The 21,435-nt window shown below is 45.6% G+C and overlaps 1 protein-coding gene across 5 annotated transcripts in view; it reads right to left on the reverse strand.

The window, feature by feature from the left end:
* The window catches only part of FAM168A (family with sequence similarity 168 member A), a 189,040-nt gene that overhangs the window by 16,171 nt on the left and 151,434 nt on the right, over window positions 1–21,435 (reverse strand). For 3 of the 5 annotated variants that reach the window (XR_009866383.1, XM_062196685.1, XM_062196684.1), the window contains exons 3-4: window positions 6,642–6,722; window positions 2,958–2,984 (exon numbers count right to left, since the gene is read on the reverse strand). Coding sequence is in view for 4 of the 5 variants with exons in the window: in XM_062196685.1 (XP_062052669.1) it covers window positions 2,958–2,984; window positions 6,642–6,722 (108 nt within the window). In the remaining variant the exon portion in view is untranslated. The remainder of the gene's footprint in view (window positions 1–2,957; window positions 2,985–6,641; window positions 6,723–21,435) is intronic. The other 2 variants (XM_062196687.1, XM_062196686.1) reach the window with 1 other exon arrangement.

Below are 21,435 nucleotides of genomic sequence, written 5' to 3' on the forward strand. Positions count from 1 at the left end.
TGGCCACAGCAATGGAGACGCAGCAGAGTTCCCTACAGGGTCCAGGGCCAGACAGGGCTCTGTAGATACTGCAGGAGGAGGAGTCTGCTTTAGACAACTCCCTTGGTCTTTTCCTGGTTGGGGAGGGGAGGCAACAGGAGGGGAATTAATAAAGAATACAATTAGTGTTGAAAATCTAATAGTGTCCAAATTTAGGACTTGCCACTCCACATGGCCGGGAAGCTGTGGTCATCCAAAACGACTCCCTGTAACATGAAACGGGAGTTCTGAGAAGTTGGGGACTCCACCAGGGAGCAGGAGGTCCGCCTCTGACTGCAGGAATGTGGAGGGTCTGTGTCATTTCAGTTTTTCCCTCCAAGTCGTGTGTCCTTTGCCATAACTGATATTAGCCTGAAGGACTGTGACAAGTACATAAAAATGTACCAGAGTGACTGAGGCCTGTACCGCACTCAGCACTGAGGGGAGCGCCAAGGTGAGCAGGAACACACGTGGGTCACAGTCACTGCACACACAGTACTTAGGGTCTAGCTGGGGATGCAACACAGCCGCACGCCAACCAGGGAGTGAACAAGACAGCATGAGACACAGTCCAACAACGACCCAGGTGAGCAGGGAAGCAGCCAGTGCAACTGTGCCTTCACTTACGTCCTTCACAACTCATCGTGTGAGCTAGACTAGACGTTTTCCTGAATAGAAGCTGGCTTGCTCTGGTTCCATTAAAAGAAAACAAACACCACTATTTTCTGTACTTCTCAGTATATCTGACTAATTTAGATAAATGTAGAAATATGAAACAAAGGCCGACTGGCTGTGAACTTCACCTCCGGAGCCCTGCTCCTCCGAGAGCAAGTCTAAAGCACGCCATCCTGCTGGTGGTCATGATCCAGGGCTCGGCTGCGGGATGAAGACAACCCCAGCTGAAACTTCTAGAGGCAAGGTGACAAAGGCGGCTGTGTCAGGCTTGCCTGTGTGGGTGAAAGATACGCTTCCTGGAGATGCTGTATGTTGTGAGCTGAGCAGTAGTTAAATGGGTCCATCTGGATGTAAAACCTTGTTTAGTTATCCACTGCCGTCGGGTGTGCCTGACCCCCTTTCCTGTGTAGTGTGTGATCCCTCCGTCGAGAGGGACAGAGTGAAACCCTGGCAGTGAGGGGCCACGGCCAGTCACAGCACGCTGCCCCCATCCAGGTGCTGGGTTGTTCACTTCCCCAAACACAGGGCCCTCACGCCCTCTGACACTTGAACAATCTGTTAAACACACTGACAAGGAGGAGAGGCAGCAAGGGACCATCATCCTGAACCATGCACTGAGTCAGGAAAAACAAGTTCCAGCCTGGGCTCTGCCATGTATTAGCTGTGGGACCTTGGGCAAGTCATTCAACCTTTTAAGCGTTAGCTCTGTTGTCTTAACAATGGCAATGGTAATCATTCCCTGACTGCTTCATAGTACTGATGCGAGAGTGAATAATAAAGTGACCAGCCTTATGGTTTCTAGTGCTGGTGTCTGTCTGCTCTTTCACCCCACAGCTGTGCCAGCTCTACAGCAGCTGCTGCTTCACTGTTCATTTGCTTTGAAACCTGCACCCTCTCACCTCCAACCTTCAGCCCAAGTCTTGGATCTAAGATTTGGACCCAATCACAACCCCTGCTTTGTTAAAAACATTTCATGGTTCTCCACTGCCTGCAGGCTGAAGTTCGAACTCCTGTGTAGCATTTGGCACCCCATGATGGCTTGTCTGTCTTGCCACTAATCCATAAGCTCCTGAGAACAGGGACCTTGTCTTACTGGTTTTTGTATCTTCAAATGGCCAGCTTAGGGCCTGGCACACAGCATATCATAACTAAAGAGCTCCATCCATTTAGGTGCTGTACCTGCAAGGGCCAGGGAACATGAGAGTGTCCCTAACTTCTGATGGAGTCTTCTGTCCAACTGCATACACCCTGATGCAGACCAAAACTGATCCCCCATACATGATGAGACAAATAGGCCTGTGACTAGCAAACATGGAATACTAATAAGACAAGCTGTTAGCATTTAAAAGAGTCTCAGAGGTCAAGTGGGATACAACACTTTATCCATTGCCTGGAGACATTAGCAAGTTGCCCAAGACCACACAGCCACAACAGGGGCATGGAGGAATTTCACAGCTCATCTCCTGAAAGATGCGCCACACACAGATCCAATTTCCAGCATCCAAATAATTCCAGGTTGAGAATGTGTGTAAGGGTTTTACAAAAACACTGTCTTGAGCAGCACAGCCCAGGTGAGGGGTGGGGGAAGTAGCAAGTCCGTCCCATGGTCCCTTCCTGTCTACGACAAAAAGGACCTAGTCAAGTTACACTGCTGGGACCCTCACAGGTGCCCAGAAGTTCCTGTGGTGCCTTGGGCCTGGAGTCCACACAGCCCAGAGAACCCAGCTCTGGTCCCCAGCTTATCAGCACGGTATGCACCCTCCTCCCTCTCACCACCCAGGAAAACGCCCAGAGTTCAAGATCTGGGCTAAGGGAACACACTCTATATATTCAACCAGGTCTTCAAACATGTCAGACTGCCAATGGAGATAGAAAATCTGATCCTGGGCCAGAGTGGTTTTTTTGGGTTCTAATAGGCATAATCCAAGGACTTTTTTTTATAGAGGCTGCTGCAAGGCCAACAGAGGAGCCACAAACAGGCCCTAGAACTTTGATTCGTTTTCATTTGGCAGCCAGGTTAGGATGAGAGATGCCTTTTAGTGCCATGGTCCTTCACTGCTGCCTAGAGGATGGTTCGCTGTGTCTCCAACCCATGATTTTGCACCATCAGACATGTTCCTGCATGCTTCAGGAACTGCTGCTGAGCCACCTGGGGGAGCCCAAGCCTAGGGTAGGGGATTTGGGGAGGAAAGGGAGGGCTACCATTGTTACGAGAGAACACATTCATAGGCTGAAATACAGATGAGGAAAAATAGCTCTCATACCATAAGCTGAATGCAGGAACTGAAACTCTGTTGGATAGAAACGTTAGTTGAAATTACCACTATGAATCTGTGTCAAGTTGTATACATTGTAGTTACAAAAACAGACTTTGTCTTGAGATATTTTCCCCTGGGCTGCACAGGAAACAATGCATAGGGTGCCAAGTGCCTCTACCCTCAAAGGGTGGCAGACTTGCCATCTAGGAAAGTCCACTCATTGTGGAAGAAGGCCTCCCTGAGTGCCACGGCATCTTTTAGGCAGCTGACCCAGAAGCCGCCTGGATGTGAACAAGCCCAACCTCCTGCTCATTCATGATTAGAATATATTTCATTTCTCCCCAGAACAGCAGAGGGACTTCACACATGACTGAGGCTTTACACATTAGAGGAAGTAAAGGTTCCGGGACATCAGCTAGGCTGGCCTTACAAAAGCTGCCTGTAAAACCCAAAACAGGCTCCAGCGTTATGGTGCAGCCAGTTGAGCTAAGGCTGGTGATACCAGTATCCCATATGGGAATGCTGATTTGAGTCCCAAGAAAGCCTAAGTACTTGGGCCCCTAATACCAATCGGAGAGACCAGTATGGAGTTCTAGGCTCCTGCTTTAGCCTGGCCTAGCCCCAACTACTGCAGCCAATTGGGGAGTGAATCAGCAGATAGAAGGCTCCTCTGTCACTCTACCTTTCAAATACATAAACCATAAAGACCAACAGAAGAGCTGGGTCCCCTGCAGAGGCACCCCATTCCCAAACATCCAGGACAGTGTGGTGCTATGGAGGGAGCACAGACAGGGATCAGACAAGCTAGGTTTGAATTCCAGTGTACTGCTGGTTAGCTGTAGAACTCTCAGCTTCCTGCCAGGGGCAGCCGTTTGTGAACAGAGACAACTCATCTTGGAGGGAGGAAGCTCTAACACAAGAGTAAGGTTAAAATAAATGAAAGTACCATGGCTTGCAAGTGGCTGCAACAAGGCAGGTGTTCAGAAAACACACATTTCTTTCCCCTACCTTTCATAAGGTTTGTCATAAGCAAAATGGGGAGAATGTACTTTCTAGGGCTGTCATGGAATCAAGTGAGACGACTGAGGAAAATGCTTTGCAACAGACTCTGTGAGTCTGCACTTCATCAGTTACCTGTTTCTGCTAACTTGGATTTTAAAATCAGATCACCACTGACACGACAAACCCTCTGGTCTTCAGATTCTGAAAACCAAGTTGTGCTTGGATCCTGCCTCCTGTGGCACCCAATAACTCATAAGTACGATCTCTGGATCGTTAAGAGCTTGGGGGAAGAGCTCTACATGTCCATCTGGTTTTCAGAAACAATGAAACAGTGAAACCGCCTCCTGCATCCCAGACAGATGACATCTTAGGGTGCGTTGAGCTGCTAAAAATAGCTCTCCCTGAACAACTTCTTGGTCTCCTTGAAGCAGCTGAGAGACATTTAAACCTGCGAGCCTGGCTCCTTGGCAGGCATCTACTCCTGCCTTGCAGACACCTCTCTGTTCACAAACGGCTGCCCTGGCAGGAAGCTGAGGAGCGACACTGTCCTCTCTGACCTTGAGCCAGTTTCTGCACGGCAGGAACATTCTCCGCAGCTCGGGAGACCTATGACTGCAGAGGTCGCTGCCCCCAAACAGAACAGACCCAGGGTGTAAGTGTGTGTGTGTGTGTGTGCGTGTACGATTCCAGAGTGAAAGGCATCTTCCCAAGGTCACACCTGACAGAAGCGAGTTCCTGCCACAGCCCCCACCTGCCCACTCTTAGTCTGGGTATTCTAACACAAGTGCTAACACTGCCCTCTCATGGATTGTGTGGGTTTCTGAGAAAACGGCATGGGTTACTTTAGTCATAGCTTAGAAGTATGTTGACCATCAACAGAACATAAACTTGGGGAAAATCAAGTTAGATGAGGCTTCTGTGTTGTGTTACAAGTTAAACTTAGGGGTCAGTGTTGTGGTGTAGTGGATAAAACCGCCACTTGTGATGCCAACATCTCATATGGGCGCTGGTTCGAGTCCCAGATGCTCCCCTTCTGATCCAGTTCTCTGCTATGGCCTGGGAAAGCAGTAGAAGATGGCCTAAATCCTTGGGCCCCTGATCCATGTGGGAGACCAGGAAGAAGATCCTGACTTTGGATAGGCCTAGCTCTGGCCGTTGTGACCGATTGGGGAATGAACCAGCAAATGGAAGATCTCACTTTCGGCCGGCGCCGCGGCTCACTAGGCTAATCCTCCGCCTAGCGGTGCCGGCACACCAAGTTCTAGTCCCGGTTGGGGCGCCAGATTCTGTCCCGGTTGCCCCTCTTCCAGGCCAGCTCTCTGCTGTGGCCCGGGAGTGCAGAGGAGGATGGCCCAAGTACTTCGGCCCTGCACCCCATGGGAGACCAGGATAAGCACCTGGCTCCTGCCATCGGATCAGCGCGGTGCGCCGGCCGCAGCGTGCTAGCCACGGCGGCCATTGGAGGGTGAACCAACGGCAAAAGGAAGACCTTTCTCTCTGTCTCTCACTGTCCACTCTGCCTGTCAAAAAAAAAAAAAAAAAAAAAAAGATCTCACTTTCTCTCTGTAACAAATAAATCTTAAAAGAAATTGGTGTTCAAGAGTTTTTCTAAATGTACCTGTTTGCCTCTGTAGTTTAGATCCACCCAGCCTATCACAGGCCAGCCTTCACTGTCCCCTCTACGTCTAGGTCCCCAACAGTGCCGCTGCTTGCCTCTCCTTGCCTTTGCTGTCTTCGCTCTGCCTGAAACGCTCGTCTGCCTGCGTGTGGGTCTCCCTCTGGAGTTTCCTGCTAGCCTCTCAGTGAAGCCTCCTCACACCTCCACACCCAGGTAGACACTTTTCCCTCCTCTTGGCAGGGTTCCTTGTACAATACTCACTGCACTGTACTGCAAATATATGTTCATATGCCAGGTTGCCACATGGCCCGCAAGCCACTTCAGGCGAAGATGACATCTTTTAGCTTTTCTATCCTAGTATGTATGTAAAACTTCCAACAAATAAATACTACTGAGTAATGAAGAGAACTTACAGAAAACCACCTGTACATGTGAGGCAAGGCGGAGCCTCAGAGAGGTGAGTGACTTACCCAAGGCCTTTCTAATTAGTGAGTGGGGTAATGAGGATTCGAACCTAGGACCTTAAAGCATGGGCTACGCATGGTGGTTAGGGTCAGGGGTAAAGCCTCTGCAATGCTCTCGGCCCCAGGCAGACTGACGTTCTCAGCATTTTCAAATCCATTTCAACTTTGATGCAATGAGCATCGAGCCTTTCCTGTTTCAGAAAAACAAGCAGCTTGTCTCAGCTTGAAGACCAGCTCTTTCCCTCTGGTGGCAAGTCTCTCACTCTTGCAAATCCACAGCCCATGAGTCTGCTGTGGATGTGTGTGTTTCCCAGTGGCAGCCTCAGGGGAAACTGAGCAAAGAATGGACCTGGACATTGCCTGGGAGAGCAGGACAGGTTCCGTGAGGATGCACGTCTCAGACATACCAGCACAGGGGGCAATGGGCAACTTTCAGCCTCACAGAGCATGGAGGGATTCCATCCCACCCCTACCTGGAGGCTGAGCTGCCCCAGTTCCCCAAGGGGACTCTCAGCTGGACAGGCTGAGCCAGCAGGGGCATTTGTTTTTCCAGTTAGAGCCCTACCTCCCACCCACTCACCATTGCTGCCCCTACTTTCTCCTTACCTGGAGCATAACTGGGGCTATTGGTCGGGTACAGGCTGGGATTGTAGGCAGGGGCTGCTGCCGGGTAGGCTGTGGGATAACCTACAAAGAGAAGAGAAAAGCTTCATTCAGTTAGGCAAGAAGAAAGGCAGATTTTTCAAGAAACAGAACCTAAGTCCTAGGCTTGGCCTTCAAGCTCATCATGGGCTCTTTCAAAAAATATACACGAGCAGCTTTCAGTCTCTCAGGGGATAGTCACCAACACTAATGTCTCTCTCTCTCTCTCTCTCTATATATATATATACACCAAATAGATATCTATAAATATATATGTAAATAAATATATAAATAATATAAATACATACAAATATAAAAATATATGTTTAATATATTAAAATAGACCTATATATACACACATATATGTGTGTATATATATACATATATATATATATAGGTCTATTTTAAAAAAGTGATACAAGAACTATGTCTGTATCCTCACTGTTAGAAAATGGAAACAACATAGAAACATATATGGTAAAAAGTTTAAATTTACTTCCACATTCTTGGTGTAATACCATTGTCCTCCCCATGGGGGAACACTGTTAGCAGTCTAGCACTATCCCTCCAAATGGTTTCTTTTTTTTTTTTTTTTTTTTTTATTTATTTGAAAGGCAGATTGACAGAGGACAGAGAGATCTTCTATCTGCTGTTTCACTCCCCACATGAATGCCACAATGGTTGGGGCTGGGCCATGCCAAAGCCAGGAGCCTGGAACTCCATCCAGTTCTCCCACATGGGTGGCAGGGGCCAAAGTACTTGTGCCATCTTCTGTTATTTTCCCAGGGACATTAGCAGGGAGCTGGATCAGAAGCGGAGCAGCCAAGACTTAAACTGGTGCTCTGATACGGGATGTCAGCATCACAAGCCATGGCTTGATTTGCTGCACCACATTAGCCACCACCACCACCACCACCACCAACCTCCCCCCCCCCCGGCCAAATAGTTTCCATGTATGTTTACACACAGTGCTGTGTTGGTAGGTATTTTAACAATGGGCTTGAAAAGGTTGAGGCAAAGGCTCTTTTATAGCATTTGCCAATTGCCATGGTTAAGTACTCCCTCCATCACTGACTGGAAGCTACCAACATCACAAGTTAATGAGCAGTTGGGTAGAGACACTCATAATCAGCTCATAAGAGCCTTTATGAAGCTGGTGTTGTGACATTGTGAGTTAAATTGCCACCCGCAATGCCAGTATCTCATATCAATGCACCAGTTTGAGTCCTGGCTGCTCCACTTCTAATCCAGCTCCCTGCTAATGCACCTGGGAAGGCAGTGGAAGAGGCCCACGTGCTTGGGTCCTTGCCACACATGGGAGGTCAGGAAGGAGTTCTTGGCTTCTGGCTTCAGCTTAGTCCAGCCCCATTCATTGTGACCATTTGGGAATGGAAGATCTCTGTCTCTCTGTCTCCCTCTCTGTCACTCTGCTTGTTAAATTTTTTAAAATGGCTAAATTGGCCGGCGTCGTAGCTCAACAGGCTAATCCTCCGCCTTGCAGCGCCGGCATACCAGGTTCTAGTCTCGGTTGGGGCGCCGGATTCTGTCCCGGTTGCCCCTCTTCCAGGCCAGCTCTCTGCTCTGGCCCAGGAGTGCAGTGGAGGATGGCCCGGGTCCTTGGGCCCTGCACCCCATGGGAGACCAGGAGAAGTACCTGGCTCCTGGCTTCGGATCAGCGCAGTGCGCCGGCTACAGTGCGCCGGCCATGGTGGCCATTGGAGGGTGAACCAACAGCTAAAGGAAGACCTTTCTCTCTGTCTCTCTCACTGTCCACTCTGCCTATCAAAAAAAAAAAAAAGGCTAAATAAAAATGGTAAAAATTGCAAATTTTATATTACACAATTTTAAAAATCATTTTTTAAAGATTTATTTTATTTATTTGAAAGGCAGAGTTACAGACAGAGAGGAAGAGGAGCGACAGAGAGAGATATTCCCTCCACTGATTCACTCCCCTAAAAGTTGCAATGGCTGGGGCTGGGCCAGGCCAGGAGCCAGGAACTTCATCTGGGTCTCCCACATGGGTCCAGGGACCCAAGGACTTAGGCCAACTTCTGCTGCTTTCCAAGGCACATTAGCAGAGAGCTGGATTGGAAGTGGAGCAGCTGGGACATGAAATGGCGCCCATGTGGGATGCCAGCGTTGCAGGTGCCAGCTTAACCTGCTATACACAACTCCTGGCCCCATTATGTTATATATACTTTACCACAATAAAAAAAGTTTCAAGAATATAAAACTATATGTAATACATAGCAGTTTGCTGATAAGGGCTCTTTTTTTTTTTTCCTAAAGATTTCTTTATTTATTTGACAGGCAGAATGATGGGGAGAGTAGGGGGAAGACAGAGAAAGAGAGAGATCAGCCATCCACAGGCTCATTCCCCAAATGGCTGTAACAACTGAGGCTAGCTTAGGTTGAATCCAGGAGCCTAGATCTCAATCTGGGCCTCCCACAGTGGGTTAGTGGGAACCCAACAAATTGAGCCACTGTCTGCTACCTTCCCAAATGCGCATCAGCAGGAAACTGGATTGGACACAACCAGGCACTCTGCTATGCTAAATGGTGTGCCAAGTGGCATTTTAACCACTACACCAAGTGCCCACATGTATGTTTAGCTTTTAAACCAAGCTGTGCTTCCCAATGGCTGCATCAAAATTAGTCCTAACCAGTACTGTATGGGTGTTCAGATTTCTCTACATCTTTACCTTGGTTTGTTATTTTCCCTTTTGAAAAAAATTATAGCCATTATAACAGATGTAAAGTGATGTATCATTGTAGTTTTGATCTATATTTCCCTAATTATTAATAAATGTTGACATCTCTTCATGTGTTTATTTGGCCCTAGTACGTCTTCTTTGGAGAAACGTCATTCAAATCATTTTCCCATTTTTAAGCTGGGTTGTCTGTCTTTGTTGTTGCATTGTAGGAGTTATTGTCAAAAAGTTCATGAAAAATTAAAAGTAGTAGAAAATATGTATTACAAAAAATTATGCATGGATTTCAATTTTTATTTTTGCAACACAAGTAAAACTTTGTTTTCTGGGAACTTTCTGAAGTACCCTTGAATATTCTGAGTATTAAAACCATCATCATATGGGGCTGGCACTGTGGCGCAGTAGGTTAATTATCTGCCTACAGCACCGGCATCCCATATGGGCACCAGTTCTAGTATGGCTGCTTTTCTTCCAATCCAGCTCTTTGCTATGGCCTGGGAAAGCAGCGGAAGATAGTCCAAGTACTTGGGCCCTGCACCCCGTGTGGGAGACCCGGAGGAGACTCCCGGCTCCTGGCTTCAGATTGGCCCAGCTCTGGCCGTAATGGCCATTTGGGGATTGAACCAGTGGATGGAAGACTTTTTTCTGTCTCTCCCTCTCACTGTCTGTAACTCTACCTATCAAATAAATAAATAAATAAATCTTTAACAAAACCATTATCAGACATGTGCTTTACAAATATTTCCTCCTGTTCTGCGGGTTGCCTGTTCACTTTCTTGAGCCATCACTGCTGCCTCCCAGGGTGCATATTAGAAGGAAGCTGGAATCAGGAGAGATCCTGGGACTTGAATGCAGCAGGTGCTAAGATAAGACACAGGAATTCCACGGACATCTTCACTGCTGTGCCAAACACCCACACCTGAACAATTTCAACCAATAAAAAAAACAAAAAAAACTCAAATAAATATTTGGCTATAACTCTTTTTTAAGGGATGAGTTCTAAAAATGAGATTTTTAAAGCTTTTAAAGTTTTATTAAAATTCACCCATTCAACAAATATGTGAGTATCTACTCTGTGCCAGCACTAACTGGGGGACTTATATCAGCCAATAAAACAAAGAACCCCACCCTAGTGCAGCTTATGTTCTAGGAAGGTGGGAAAAGACACTGGATAACAGTAAACAGAAACAGTTCCAGGTGCTGAGAGAAAGAGCCAAGTAAAGGTATCTGAAGTGCCACGGTGCTGAGGGTGAGGGCAGCGCAGTACTGAACAGGCAGGCTAACCAGGGTAAAACACACCATGAAGGTAGGATTCCCACGGACTTGAGGGAAACTAGAGTTAACCAACCTGTTAGTTGAAGGAAAAGCACCTCAGACAAAGAAAAGAGGCAGAGCAAAGGCTCTATGTTGAGAGCGTGAGGGACCTGACCTGTCAGTGGGACAGCTAAGCAGCCAGAGTGGCTAGAGCGGAATAGATGAGGGGCCAGTAGTAGTAGTGGGAGGCAGGGAGATAAAGGGCTGGCCAGTTCAGGGGGTTCTTAGAGGCTACCAGGAGGGCTTAAGATTTATCCTGAGTGAAATGACAAGTCATCCCAGGGTCTTAAGCAGAAGAATATGATGTAACTTATGTTTGAAAAGGGTCACTTGGATTGCAGTGCTAAAAACACTCTAGCAGAGGTGGGGAAACTTTTTTCTGCCAAAGCCATTTGGATATTTATAATATCATTTGTGGGCCATGCAAAAATTACCAGCTTAAAAATTAGCCAGCTAGAGATTTATTGAATTTTGAGTCCCGCATGCAATTGCCTTGGCAGGGCCAAATGATTTCGTGGGCTTCATATGGCCCGTGGACTGGCTGTTCCCCAGCTGGGCAAGGGGGCAAGGGTTGAGAAGCAAAGAGGACAGGTGGGAAGCTACTGCAAACTCCTGGCCACAGAGGGCAGGGCTCAGACCAGTGCAACAGCAGTGGAGGTGATGAGGAGTGACTTACTAAGAGTGTGCTGACAAAGACCGTCATTTGTGCTTGCACTAGCCGTGTGTAAGTGCCTGTCTCACTGCTCTCCACAATTTTTAAATGCTCATTTGTATTTTGACTGACAATGGAAAGCTGGCTTTAAAAGTTAAAGATTAAATCCCTAAATCCCTAAAAGCTTCTTTGGGATTTGTACATGTTGGAGCTTTAATAGTGTATCTTTGTTAATATGCTGTTCCCTAAATCCTTTCCAACTCCAAAGAAGTCATCTTTCTTTACCCCTCAATCATTTTCTGATTTTAGAAGGGAGGTGATCAACTGTTGTCTCTTAATTAGCAATCTGCGGGGATGTCACATCTCAAGAAGAAAGTCAGGGGCTTAATCTGGGAAGCCAAGTGATATAGTGTCATAACTGAAATCTGTACTCAGGGTCATGGAAGAGATGCCTTTTAGTTTTTAACAATTACAGACTCTTCCTTTAATGCTTTCAAGTAGAATTACTTTGAAATCACTTGAATTGGTAGATGCAAGGGTACCTCAAAAAGTTCTTGGAAAAATAGAATTAAAAGTTTATTCTCATACAAAACATTTTGAAATCTATGCATTTTTTTCAAAATATACATTTTCCATAACTTTGTTATAAAATTATTTATTTCTATTTGAAAGGAAGAGTGACAGAGGGTGAGAGACAGAAAGATCTATCTTCTACCTGCTGGTTCACTGATTCCAGAAGCCTGAAACTCAATCTGGGTCTCCCATCTGTATGATAGAGACAAGCACTTTTTTAAAAAAAAAATATTTATTTGAAATGCAGTGTGACAGATCTTTCATCTGTTGTTTCACTCCCCAAATAGCCACAATGGTCAGGGCTGATCCAGACTGCAGCCAGGAGCCAGGAACTCCATCTAGGTCTCCTACATGGGTGGCAGAGGCCCAAGCACTTGGGCCATCTCCTGCTGCTTTCCCAGGAGCAATAGCAGGAAGCTGGATTGTAAGCAGAACAGCCAGGACTTGAACAGGGGCTGATACGGGATGCTAGTGTTGCAGGCGGCAGCTTGACCCACTGCTCCACAGAGACAAGCACTTGAGCTATCACAACTACCTCCTAGGTTGTTCATTAGCAGGAAGATATCACTTAGTACTTTTAGAAACAGTTTTCTTCCATCCATGTCTTTTTTTATTTCTTATTTATTTATTTAGCAGGCAGAGACAGAGAGCTTCTGCCTACTGGATCACTCCCTAGATACCCACGATGGCCTGGCTAGGCTCAGGTCAAAGCTGGGAATTTAACCCAGCTCTCCCACATGTGTGGCAATAACTTGAGCCATCAGCATTGCCTCCCAGGGTCTGCATCAGCAGGAAGGTGAGTCAGGAGCCAGAGGTGGGCACTGACCTTAGGCACAGCAGCATTCCAACTAGCCCACCCCTCACTTAATATTTTTACTGCATTTTTTTCTCTATTTAGGCATGTTTAGACATACAAATATTTACAATTATGTTACCACCTGCTTACAGTAACATGCCGAACAGGTCTGGAGTGTAGGAACAATAGGCTACACTGTAGAGCCCAGGTGTGTAGTAGGCCACACTGCCTAGGTTTGTTTAAGTACACTCTCATGTTTTTGCACAAGGACCAAATGGTTGACCAGCCCACTTCTCAGAGTATCCCCATCTGTCCTTAGGTGACACATGACTATACATTTACTTGTTTATGTGATCACTGCCTGTATCCCAAAACTAGTATGTAAGTTTCCAGTGAAACTTGCTAGTTTGTGACTATTCCTGTTGGAAATCTCCTCCCATCACACTCGGAAGACATCCGGAGAGGCTCTGCCCCAGCCACGTGAGCAGAATACCTTCTGTGTCCCCATCCTCCCTGGGCCGAATGGGTCTGCTAGAGCGCAGGAGTGGTGAAGTACACTGAGCTGAAAGAACCTGCCGCTTATACGTCAACCACTGCTTATACGTAAGATGGCACCTGTTGTCCACAAATCAACTTTATTTTGTGGACAAGCAAATGAAGGCTCAGTGGTGAAGTGACTTTTGGGATAAGATTACTCAGCAAGCCAGGGATAGCTCTGAGAAGAATATCTGAAAAGCAACGCCAAATAACTACAACTTGGTCCTTGGAAACATAGCTGCTCCTTTTGCACTTATATTTTTTGATGGTCAAGAGTGAAGAGAACAAATGAACATAAGTGAACTTTTCTCTTTTGTATCTCAAAGGCTGTAGGAGTGACCAGTTTTCCTTGGATTTTGACGTGTATGTTGAAATTGCTTTAAGAGATGTCAATAGAATCTAATCCTCTTTTCTTGTTGTTACTAGGATTAGGACTAAAGAAACAAAAGTTTTTTTATAAACATGGAAATTAAAATTACTTTCAAAAGACATCAGGAGGCTAATTCTGAAACTACTCGCTCTTTGAGAGCTAAAAATAGCAAAGTATCCAAAAGCTGGTGGGGGATGCACTCCCTGACTCCTCAGGAAGGCAAAGAGGATCGACGGCTCCGGCAACAGGGGACACTTCGGTGATGAAGACATTGACAAGAAATCTGCCGATGCCAGGGTGACCCCAAACCAAAACAAACAAAAAAGTCTTTATTCTTCTGAAAAGACAAGGAATGTAATTTTTAATCTGTACCTTGTTCTGCACTGTATGCTAACACTTCTTTATCTGATGTAATCTTCACCCTAACTGTATAAAATTTATTATTAGATGTATTTTAGAGATGAGGGTATTAACAGTTCCAGCAAGTAAGTAAAGAGGGGCCCAGATTCAGGCTGCTAAGTGAGTGATGTCACGCCTACCAACCACCCCACCTCTCCTCAAGACAGGAGTCTTCTCACAGCAAACCTCCAGACTGGGCTGCCATTTACTGTGCCAATATTCTCTGATGTCATTTTCAAAGCCAGGGAAAATAGGAAATCATTCTTTTTTTTTTTTAAGATTTTGTTTCTAATATATTTATTTGACAGGTAGAGTTACAGACAGTGAGAGAGAGCGAGAGCGAGAGCGAGAGAGAGAGAGAGAGAGAGAGAAAGCTCTTCCTTCTGTTGGTTCACTCCCCAGATGGCCGCAATGGCTGGAGCTATGTCGATCCGAAGCCAGGAGCCAGGTGCTTCTTCTGGTCTCCTGTGCGAGTGCAGGGGCCCAAGCACCCGGGCCATCCTCCACTGCCCTCCCAGGCCACAGCAGAGAGCTGAACTGGAAGAGGAGCATCCAGGATTAGAACCCGGCGCCCATATGGGATGCCAATGCTGCAGGCGGAGGATTAACCAAGCCACGGCGCCAGCCCTGGAAATCATTCTGAAAAAAAGAGTTTTTTTTTTTTTTTAAACTGTTCTGTTCCTACTCAGTGTCCTACCATAGGTCATGCTCATATTATCATAAAGTACCACAGGCACTGAATTACAACTTTAGAACAGGTATTAGAGGTGATGAGACCAGTCTGCCACTCAGCACAGGAATACACTGTGGGACAGCTTGCAGGGCCGGCCTCAGGCCTCTGCCAGCGCCACTTCCAATGCACTATGCTCAGAAGCTCTTCAGTCACAGCTGTTATCAGACAGCCCTGGAGGTTAGGGGAAATCTGCCCTATGAAGACTCTCACCCGAAACACCTTCTCAGAGACTGGTCCTAGTTTTATCCTCACCAGACAGTCTGCTATAGGGATGAAGATATCAGTCATTCTCCTTGAGTTTGTCTGTTCAAATCTAACCAACTGACCCAATTTCTTCCATCTTTCTCTGGGTTTTCACCACTGATCAGACTTCAGTTTAAAAATTCCCTTCCCTGAAAATAGTTGTTTTTCTTCCTGCCTTGTGTACTCTTTTACTGATGGTGTCCCTCTCCCTGATTTTTAAAACATTTTAATTGGGGGTGGTCATTGCGGCACAGTGGGTTAAACTACCAGCTGTGATGCCAGCATCCCATATCCGAGCTCTTCCTCTCCACCTCCCTGATAATGCACCTGGGAAGGCAGTGGATGACGGCCCAAGTCCTTAGGCCTCAGCCACCCATGGGGGAGACCCAGATGGAGCTCTGGGGTCCTGGTTTCAGCCTGGCCCAGCCCCTGTTGCTGTGGCATTTTGGAAGTAAAACCAATGAATGCAAGATCTCTTTCTCTCCCTCTCTCCATAACTCTGCTTTACAAAAAAATAAATAAGTCATTAAAAGATTTTTAATTGCACTGACATGACAAGACTCTAGTGATGGTGGTCAGTGAAGGCCTAATGTGACTTAATACAGATTTATTTATTTATTTTTTACCATCATCATCATAACATTTAGCATCTGGGAAATGTTTACCCTGTGCCAAGCATGATGCTAGGTTCTTTACAATAGACTTTACAGTCTAACGGGGGAAAATGCAGGTTATTTAAATTAATCTATATTCCTACACACGTGTGCGTGTGTATCAATCAGGGAATGCTGAGCATTGAGGAGGGAATGAAGAACAGGTCTGGAGAGCTGGGACTGGCCTTTCAGAGGGAGTGCTTTAGTTGGCCCTGAACAATGACCACAGGAAGTGGGTCAGAGGTGGGGCTGAGGACAAAGAAAAACATATTCATTCTATGTGTAAAGTCATGGAAGTAAGCACATGACGCAGTAGGGACACTGCAATAGTACACAATGGTTAGAGTTTATGGCGTGTGGGGAAAGTGGCAGGAAATGAGAAAAAGGAAGATTAGAAGACATATTGGGCAGGGATCTGAGTGCCAGGCTAAAGTATGGGATTTATTAGTAAAAAGGAAACCACTGGAGGATTTTAAACTGGGGAGTTTGAGTTTTCTAACTGACAAAGATGACGCCAGCAGCAGTGTGGAAAGGGGTTCTGAGTGGGCAAGACCAGAGGAGGAGGGGCCTGGCAGCAAATAAGGACAGTGGCCCAGGGAAAAGCTGCAACAGTAGCAGTGGGACGGAGCAGACAGGGTAACTACAACAGTGTTTAGGAGACACAGCCTACAACATGCGATCCTGAAAGTCAGATCCCACTTTGAGTGCTATTGGCAAGAAGCTGCAGAGCAAGACCAGAAACACTCTAACTGCAGGGTGTGCAGGCTTTCCCCTTCTTTAATAGGCAGAAGGGAAAAAAAAAATGAGTCCTTGAATCTATTAGCTCCAGGGAAACACCTGATGTTGAGTTCCTCCCTCCAACTGGGAGGTCTGGCTGCCGAGGGTCTGCACTGGCAAGAACACAAGTCCACCCAGGAAGCAGCAGTTCTGCAGCACCGGCTCAGGGCCTGTCCACCAGACCAGCGTCTGAGGTGGCCTGTGTGTTAGATTCAAGGCCCACTCATCCAGCCCCCACTGGGGAGCCCCAGGTAACTGTAAGCAAGGTGCTATTCTCAGGGCAGGGCAATGCCCCCCAAGGTCATGTGAAAGGGGGCAATATTGGCTACTGTGCAATCAGTTGTGCTATGTCTTCAGGGAAAGCCCACCTGCTCAGGGTACAGGCCCAGCCACCTCTAGCTCATTCACCTACACTGAGCGCCAGCAGAGAATGGCTGTGGAAGCCAGGGCGGGCTCCACTTGATATGCCTTTAGTGTAGAAGCACCATCAACAACAAGATGAAGAAAACAGGCTGCTTATGTGTTAGTCCCACAAGTGCTGGTAGGTAAGTGCATAAGGCCAAGTGTGCGCTGTTCCTCAGGGGCAAAAATGCCTTAACAAATCTAAAAATATCTCTTCTGTTTGTTATCTGCTGGAATGGGAGAAATTTTAATGGAAAGCATATGGTCTTGTCTGTCTTGATCCCCACTCTGGAAGTGTGCTGCCGTGGCCTTTTCTTCAGTTCCCCCACATCTGTGGGCACCGGGTAGGTGTGCAGCACTGGCCAGGCTGCTTGGTGATTGGTCTCTGACCTCTGTGCCTTTATGCTCTAAGAACAGTTAAAGAGTTAAGGAGAAATTCTGCAAACTGATCATTCGGTTTATGAATTCCTTTCCCTCCCAGGTGAATTCACTCTTTCATTCCACTATTCTGTTTAAAGAGATAGGCTAAGGAAATAATCTTGCTCATAGTCAATAAAATATATCAGGACACTTTGTTTTTCATGTGAAAAAATAAAATTACACCTCCACCTCACGCTGTTTCTAGTTCCAAAAAGACCATGGACCTAAACATAAAACTTTGAAACTATTAGAAAAAATAGAAAATCAGTATGACCTTGAGATAAAAGTATATCTTTTTATTTTAATTGTTATTTATTTATTTATTGTTTATATGCAAGACAGAGAGCAAGAGAGAGATATCTTTCATCTGGTTCACTTCCTAAATGCCTACAATAGCCAAGGCTGGGCCACGCTGAAGCCAGGAGCCAGAAACTCCATTCAGTTCTCCCCTGTTGTTGGAGCGAGCGCTGTGACGTAGCAAGTAAAGCCGCTGCCTGCAGTGCTGGTATCCCATATGGGCACCAGTTCGAGTCCCGACTGCTCCACTTATGATCCAGCTCTCTGCTAAGGCTGGAAAAACAGAAGGTGGCCCAAGTCCTTGGGCCCCTGCACCCGCGTGGGAGACCCAGAAGCAGCTCCTGGCTTCGGATCGGTGCAGCTCTGGCCATTGTGGCCACCTGGGGAGTGAACCAGCAGGTGGAAGACCTCTCTCTCTTTCTCTGCCTCTGCCTCTCTGTAACTCTGCCTTTAAAATAAATAAATAAATCTTTATTTATTGTGTTTGTGTTTATCTAAAAAGATCTAGAAAGGGCAGCCACCATGGCACAGCAGTTTAAGCCACCACGTGGGATACTGCATCTCGTATCAGCTTCCTGGTTGAGTCCCAGCTTCCTGCTCATGTATCTGGGAGGTAGCAGAACGTGTCTCAGGTACTTGAGTTTCTGCCACTCAAGTGGGAGACCTGGATGGACTTCCTGGCTCCTGACTTCAGCCTGGTCCAGCCCTACTGATGCGGCCATTTGGGGGTGTGAACCAATAAACAGAAGATCTTTTTCTCTGTCACTCTGTTTTTCAAATAAATTAATCCTAAACAAATTAGAAAAATAGATACAACAGAGTGTTAACAATGACTGTCTCTGAATGATGGAATTAGGAATGTTCTTTCTGTTCTTTTTATAGTTTAACATTTTTTGATTTTTCTAAACTGAAAGCACACTGTTTTGGAAATGAGGAAAAACAAGAGGAGAAGACATAAAATGACTGTATAACAGGGCACTTAGGTAGGTTCAATGAATCTCCTATTGTTAGATATTTCACCTGTTCCAAATAACTGCAGTCACCTTCAAGCAGACCAGACTAGAATACAAATGCCCAGATTTTCCATTTGTATATAAAAATGTCTTCAAAGTCTTATGGGGCCCCACAAAATTTGTTGTCACCAAAGACTCTGTCAACCCACTCTAAGATCTAGCACAGTATGTGAGAAACATATGAGACATGCACATTAAAACTTGGTTTTCAAATAGACTGAAATATAGAACACATCTTAGGTTAAAGATCCCCAAGAAAATACTATCATTTCAACATGTTTGTGATTGCTGTTACTACTAGGTTACTGTGTGACCCAGGCAAGATTTTTATAGTCCTTAACAAGTTCTGAATCTGTCTCCTCACTTGCAAAATAACAATACCTATTAAATGAACATCTCATTTATTCCAGTTTACAGAAGAGAAAACTGAGACTCTGAGAAGTAATTTACTCATGGCTATGTAAGTGACAGGAAAGACTGAAATCAGGTTGATCTGATGAAAGAAAATGAAGGCAGAAGAATATCTGACTCTATTTTTTATCAGTTATTTTATTTTTTCCTTTCAACATTAAGGAGACACCAGTAGAACTTCCTTTCTATAATGCAAATATACTGTGCACTCTATTGGATTGAATTACAAGGTGTACTGAGTTACAATTAACTGTGGCCTCACCTTAATAGCTGAGCAAGTAGTTTGATCTAATCATCTGAATTTTATTGCTTGGCTTATTATAGCCTTTAATCAGTTGAAATCACAACAGGAAGTCCAAGAGTCTTATATAACAACAACATGCTGTAGATCAGGGGTGGGGAATATCTGGCCCGTGAGCAGTATAAGGCCTGTGAAACCATTTGATCTGGCCCCATCAAAGCAGCCACAAGTGGGACTTGAAATTAAATAAACCTACAGCTGGCTAATTTTTAAGTTGGTAGTTTTGTATGGCCTGCCAATGATGTTATAAATATCCTAATGGCCCTTGGCAGAAAAGATTCCCCACCTCTGCAGTGTAAAGGAAAGATGATTTCCTAACTGAACAGCTTGAAGATTTCAGGCAAACTACTTAACTAACCTGTACCCCAGTTTTCAAACAGTAAAGAAGGAATAATAATATTTTGCTCCATGATTACCAGGGTATGTTAAGTTTAGAAATGCTCAATACTAGGAAAAAGGGGACTCCCCAAGGGTTATGAGAAAGTAACCTGAGAAACATCTACAAAAGCTTGCACACACACTGGCCTCAGGACTTCAGAGAATTCAGTGAAAGCCATGATCATGCAACCTGACACCTAAGATACAGGAAGCCTGTGCTAAGTTCAGATTCCTTTCCCCTCACTTCCAGAATCCAACATTAAGCCCTACATTATTGCTTATGTTCCGCAAACACTGAATGTCTACCGTGTCACTCACAGTTCTCTCTAAAAAAATGCTTCAAATATGTCTTTTCTCTAACTCAAATATTACCCCTAGACAGAACCACCTGAAGGGCCTTCTAAGAGGTTACTGATCTCCATTGCCTCTCTGTTTCCAATCCATCCTCTTTACTGCATCCAGAGAGATCTTTCAAATATGCTAACCTATCCATCATGCCTAAAACTTTCCTGCAGCTCCCCACTGCCAAAGACAAAGTTCCAAATGTCTCAGCATGGCAGAAGGACCCTCCAAGTCTGGCTCCTATCCATCTAGGTGTGCTGTTTCTTCTCAGGTCAAGCATGGCCTGGCACCTACCGTGTCACCAACAACAAACACACAGCTGTTCCATCACACTCCATGACTGTTCTGAGCTGTCCTCAATGCTTGAATGGGCTTTACCTCACCTTCTGCTTCACTTTCTTCTCTGAAGCGTCTTCCTTGGCCTTCCTTCCTCCAGGCTGGATCAGGAACGTTTTATGGCTACTCCCTTAACTGGCTTTTCTTACAGACCTTACTGAAGTATGCTTCCATTGTGCTTACACACTCATCTAGCATCAGTCCAGTGACAACTCCTCACACTGTGATCTCCTTTGTCCTTAACTGTCTGCCTGTGCTCTCACCACCCAAGGGGATTCTTTTCAGTCTTCCTTCCTTTAATCAAGCCTTCTGGCTGACATCCTGGATCTGGCTCAGACAGACCTCCCAGCTGATGACCATTTTCCTGCTGATTCAATTTCTAGTGTACAAAAAGAAGCATGGACTTTAGGCTATAATTCCAGTTTTGCCATTTCAAACTGTGAATTTAGGCAAGTTACTTCTATTTACTGAGCTTCAGTTGCTGCTTCTGTAAAATGGGATAATAATTACTTTGCATAGATAATAACATTAATAATTAAAAAAGGGTACTGCTCTGTATCTAGTATTTATTCTGAACACTTCACATCAATCTCTTTTAATCCTCACAAGACAGGTTCCAGTAGTTTGTTTATTTTACACATGAGGAAACTAGAGAAGTGATTTACTTGCTTAGGTCATAGTGGTAGGCACCATGGACTGGTTAACCCATTGCTCATCCCCAGCCCCCTTTGCCCTTTCCTGTCTCCACTGCTGAGCTGGAAAAATATTCATTTTCCCAACCATCCTAGCACCTAGGAGTGGCCACGTTGCCAAGTTCTGACTGATGAGATGTATACAGAAGTCTGCTGGGGGATTCTGAGGAAGTCTTTGCTTTCCTAATGAAAAGACAGCTATTATTAATGTTCACCCACATCCCTTTTTCTCTACCTCAATCATATACATGATGATTGAGCTAGAGCAGCCATTTAAAAAAATTCTCTTTATTTTAAAGGCAGAGTGACAGAAACAGAGGGAAAGGAAGAGGGAGAGAGCATCTTCCCTTTGCTAGTTGACTCCCCAGATGGCACTGTCAGGGCTGGGTCAGGCTGATCCAGGAACTC

Source organism: Lepus europaeus, chromosome 7 (genome assembly GCF_033115175.1).
Source record: "Lepus europaeus isolate LE1 chromosome 7, mLepTim1.pri, whole genome shotgun sequence".
Taxonomy (NCBI): Eukaryota; Metazoa; Chordata; class Mammalia; order Lagomorpha; family Leporidae; genus Lepus; species Lepus europaeus.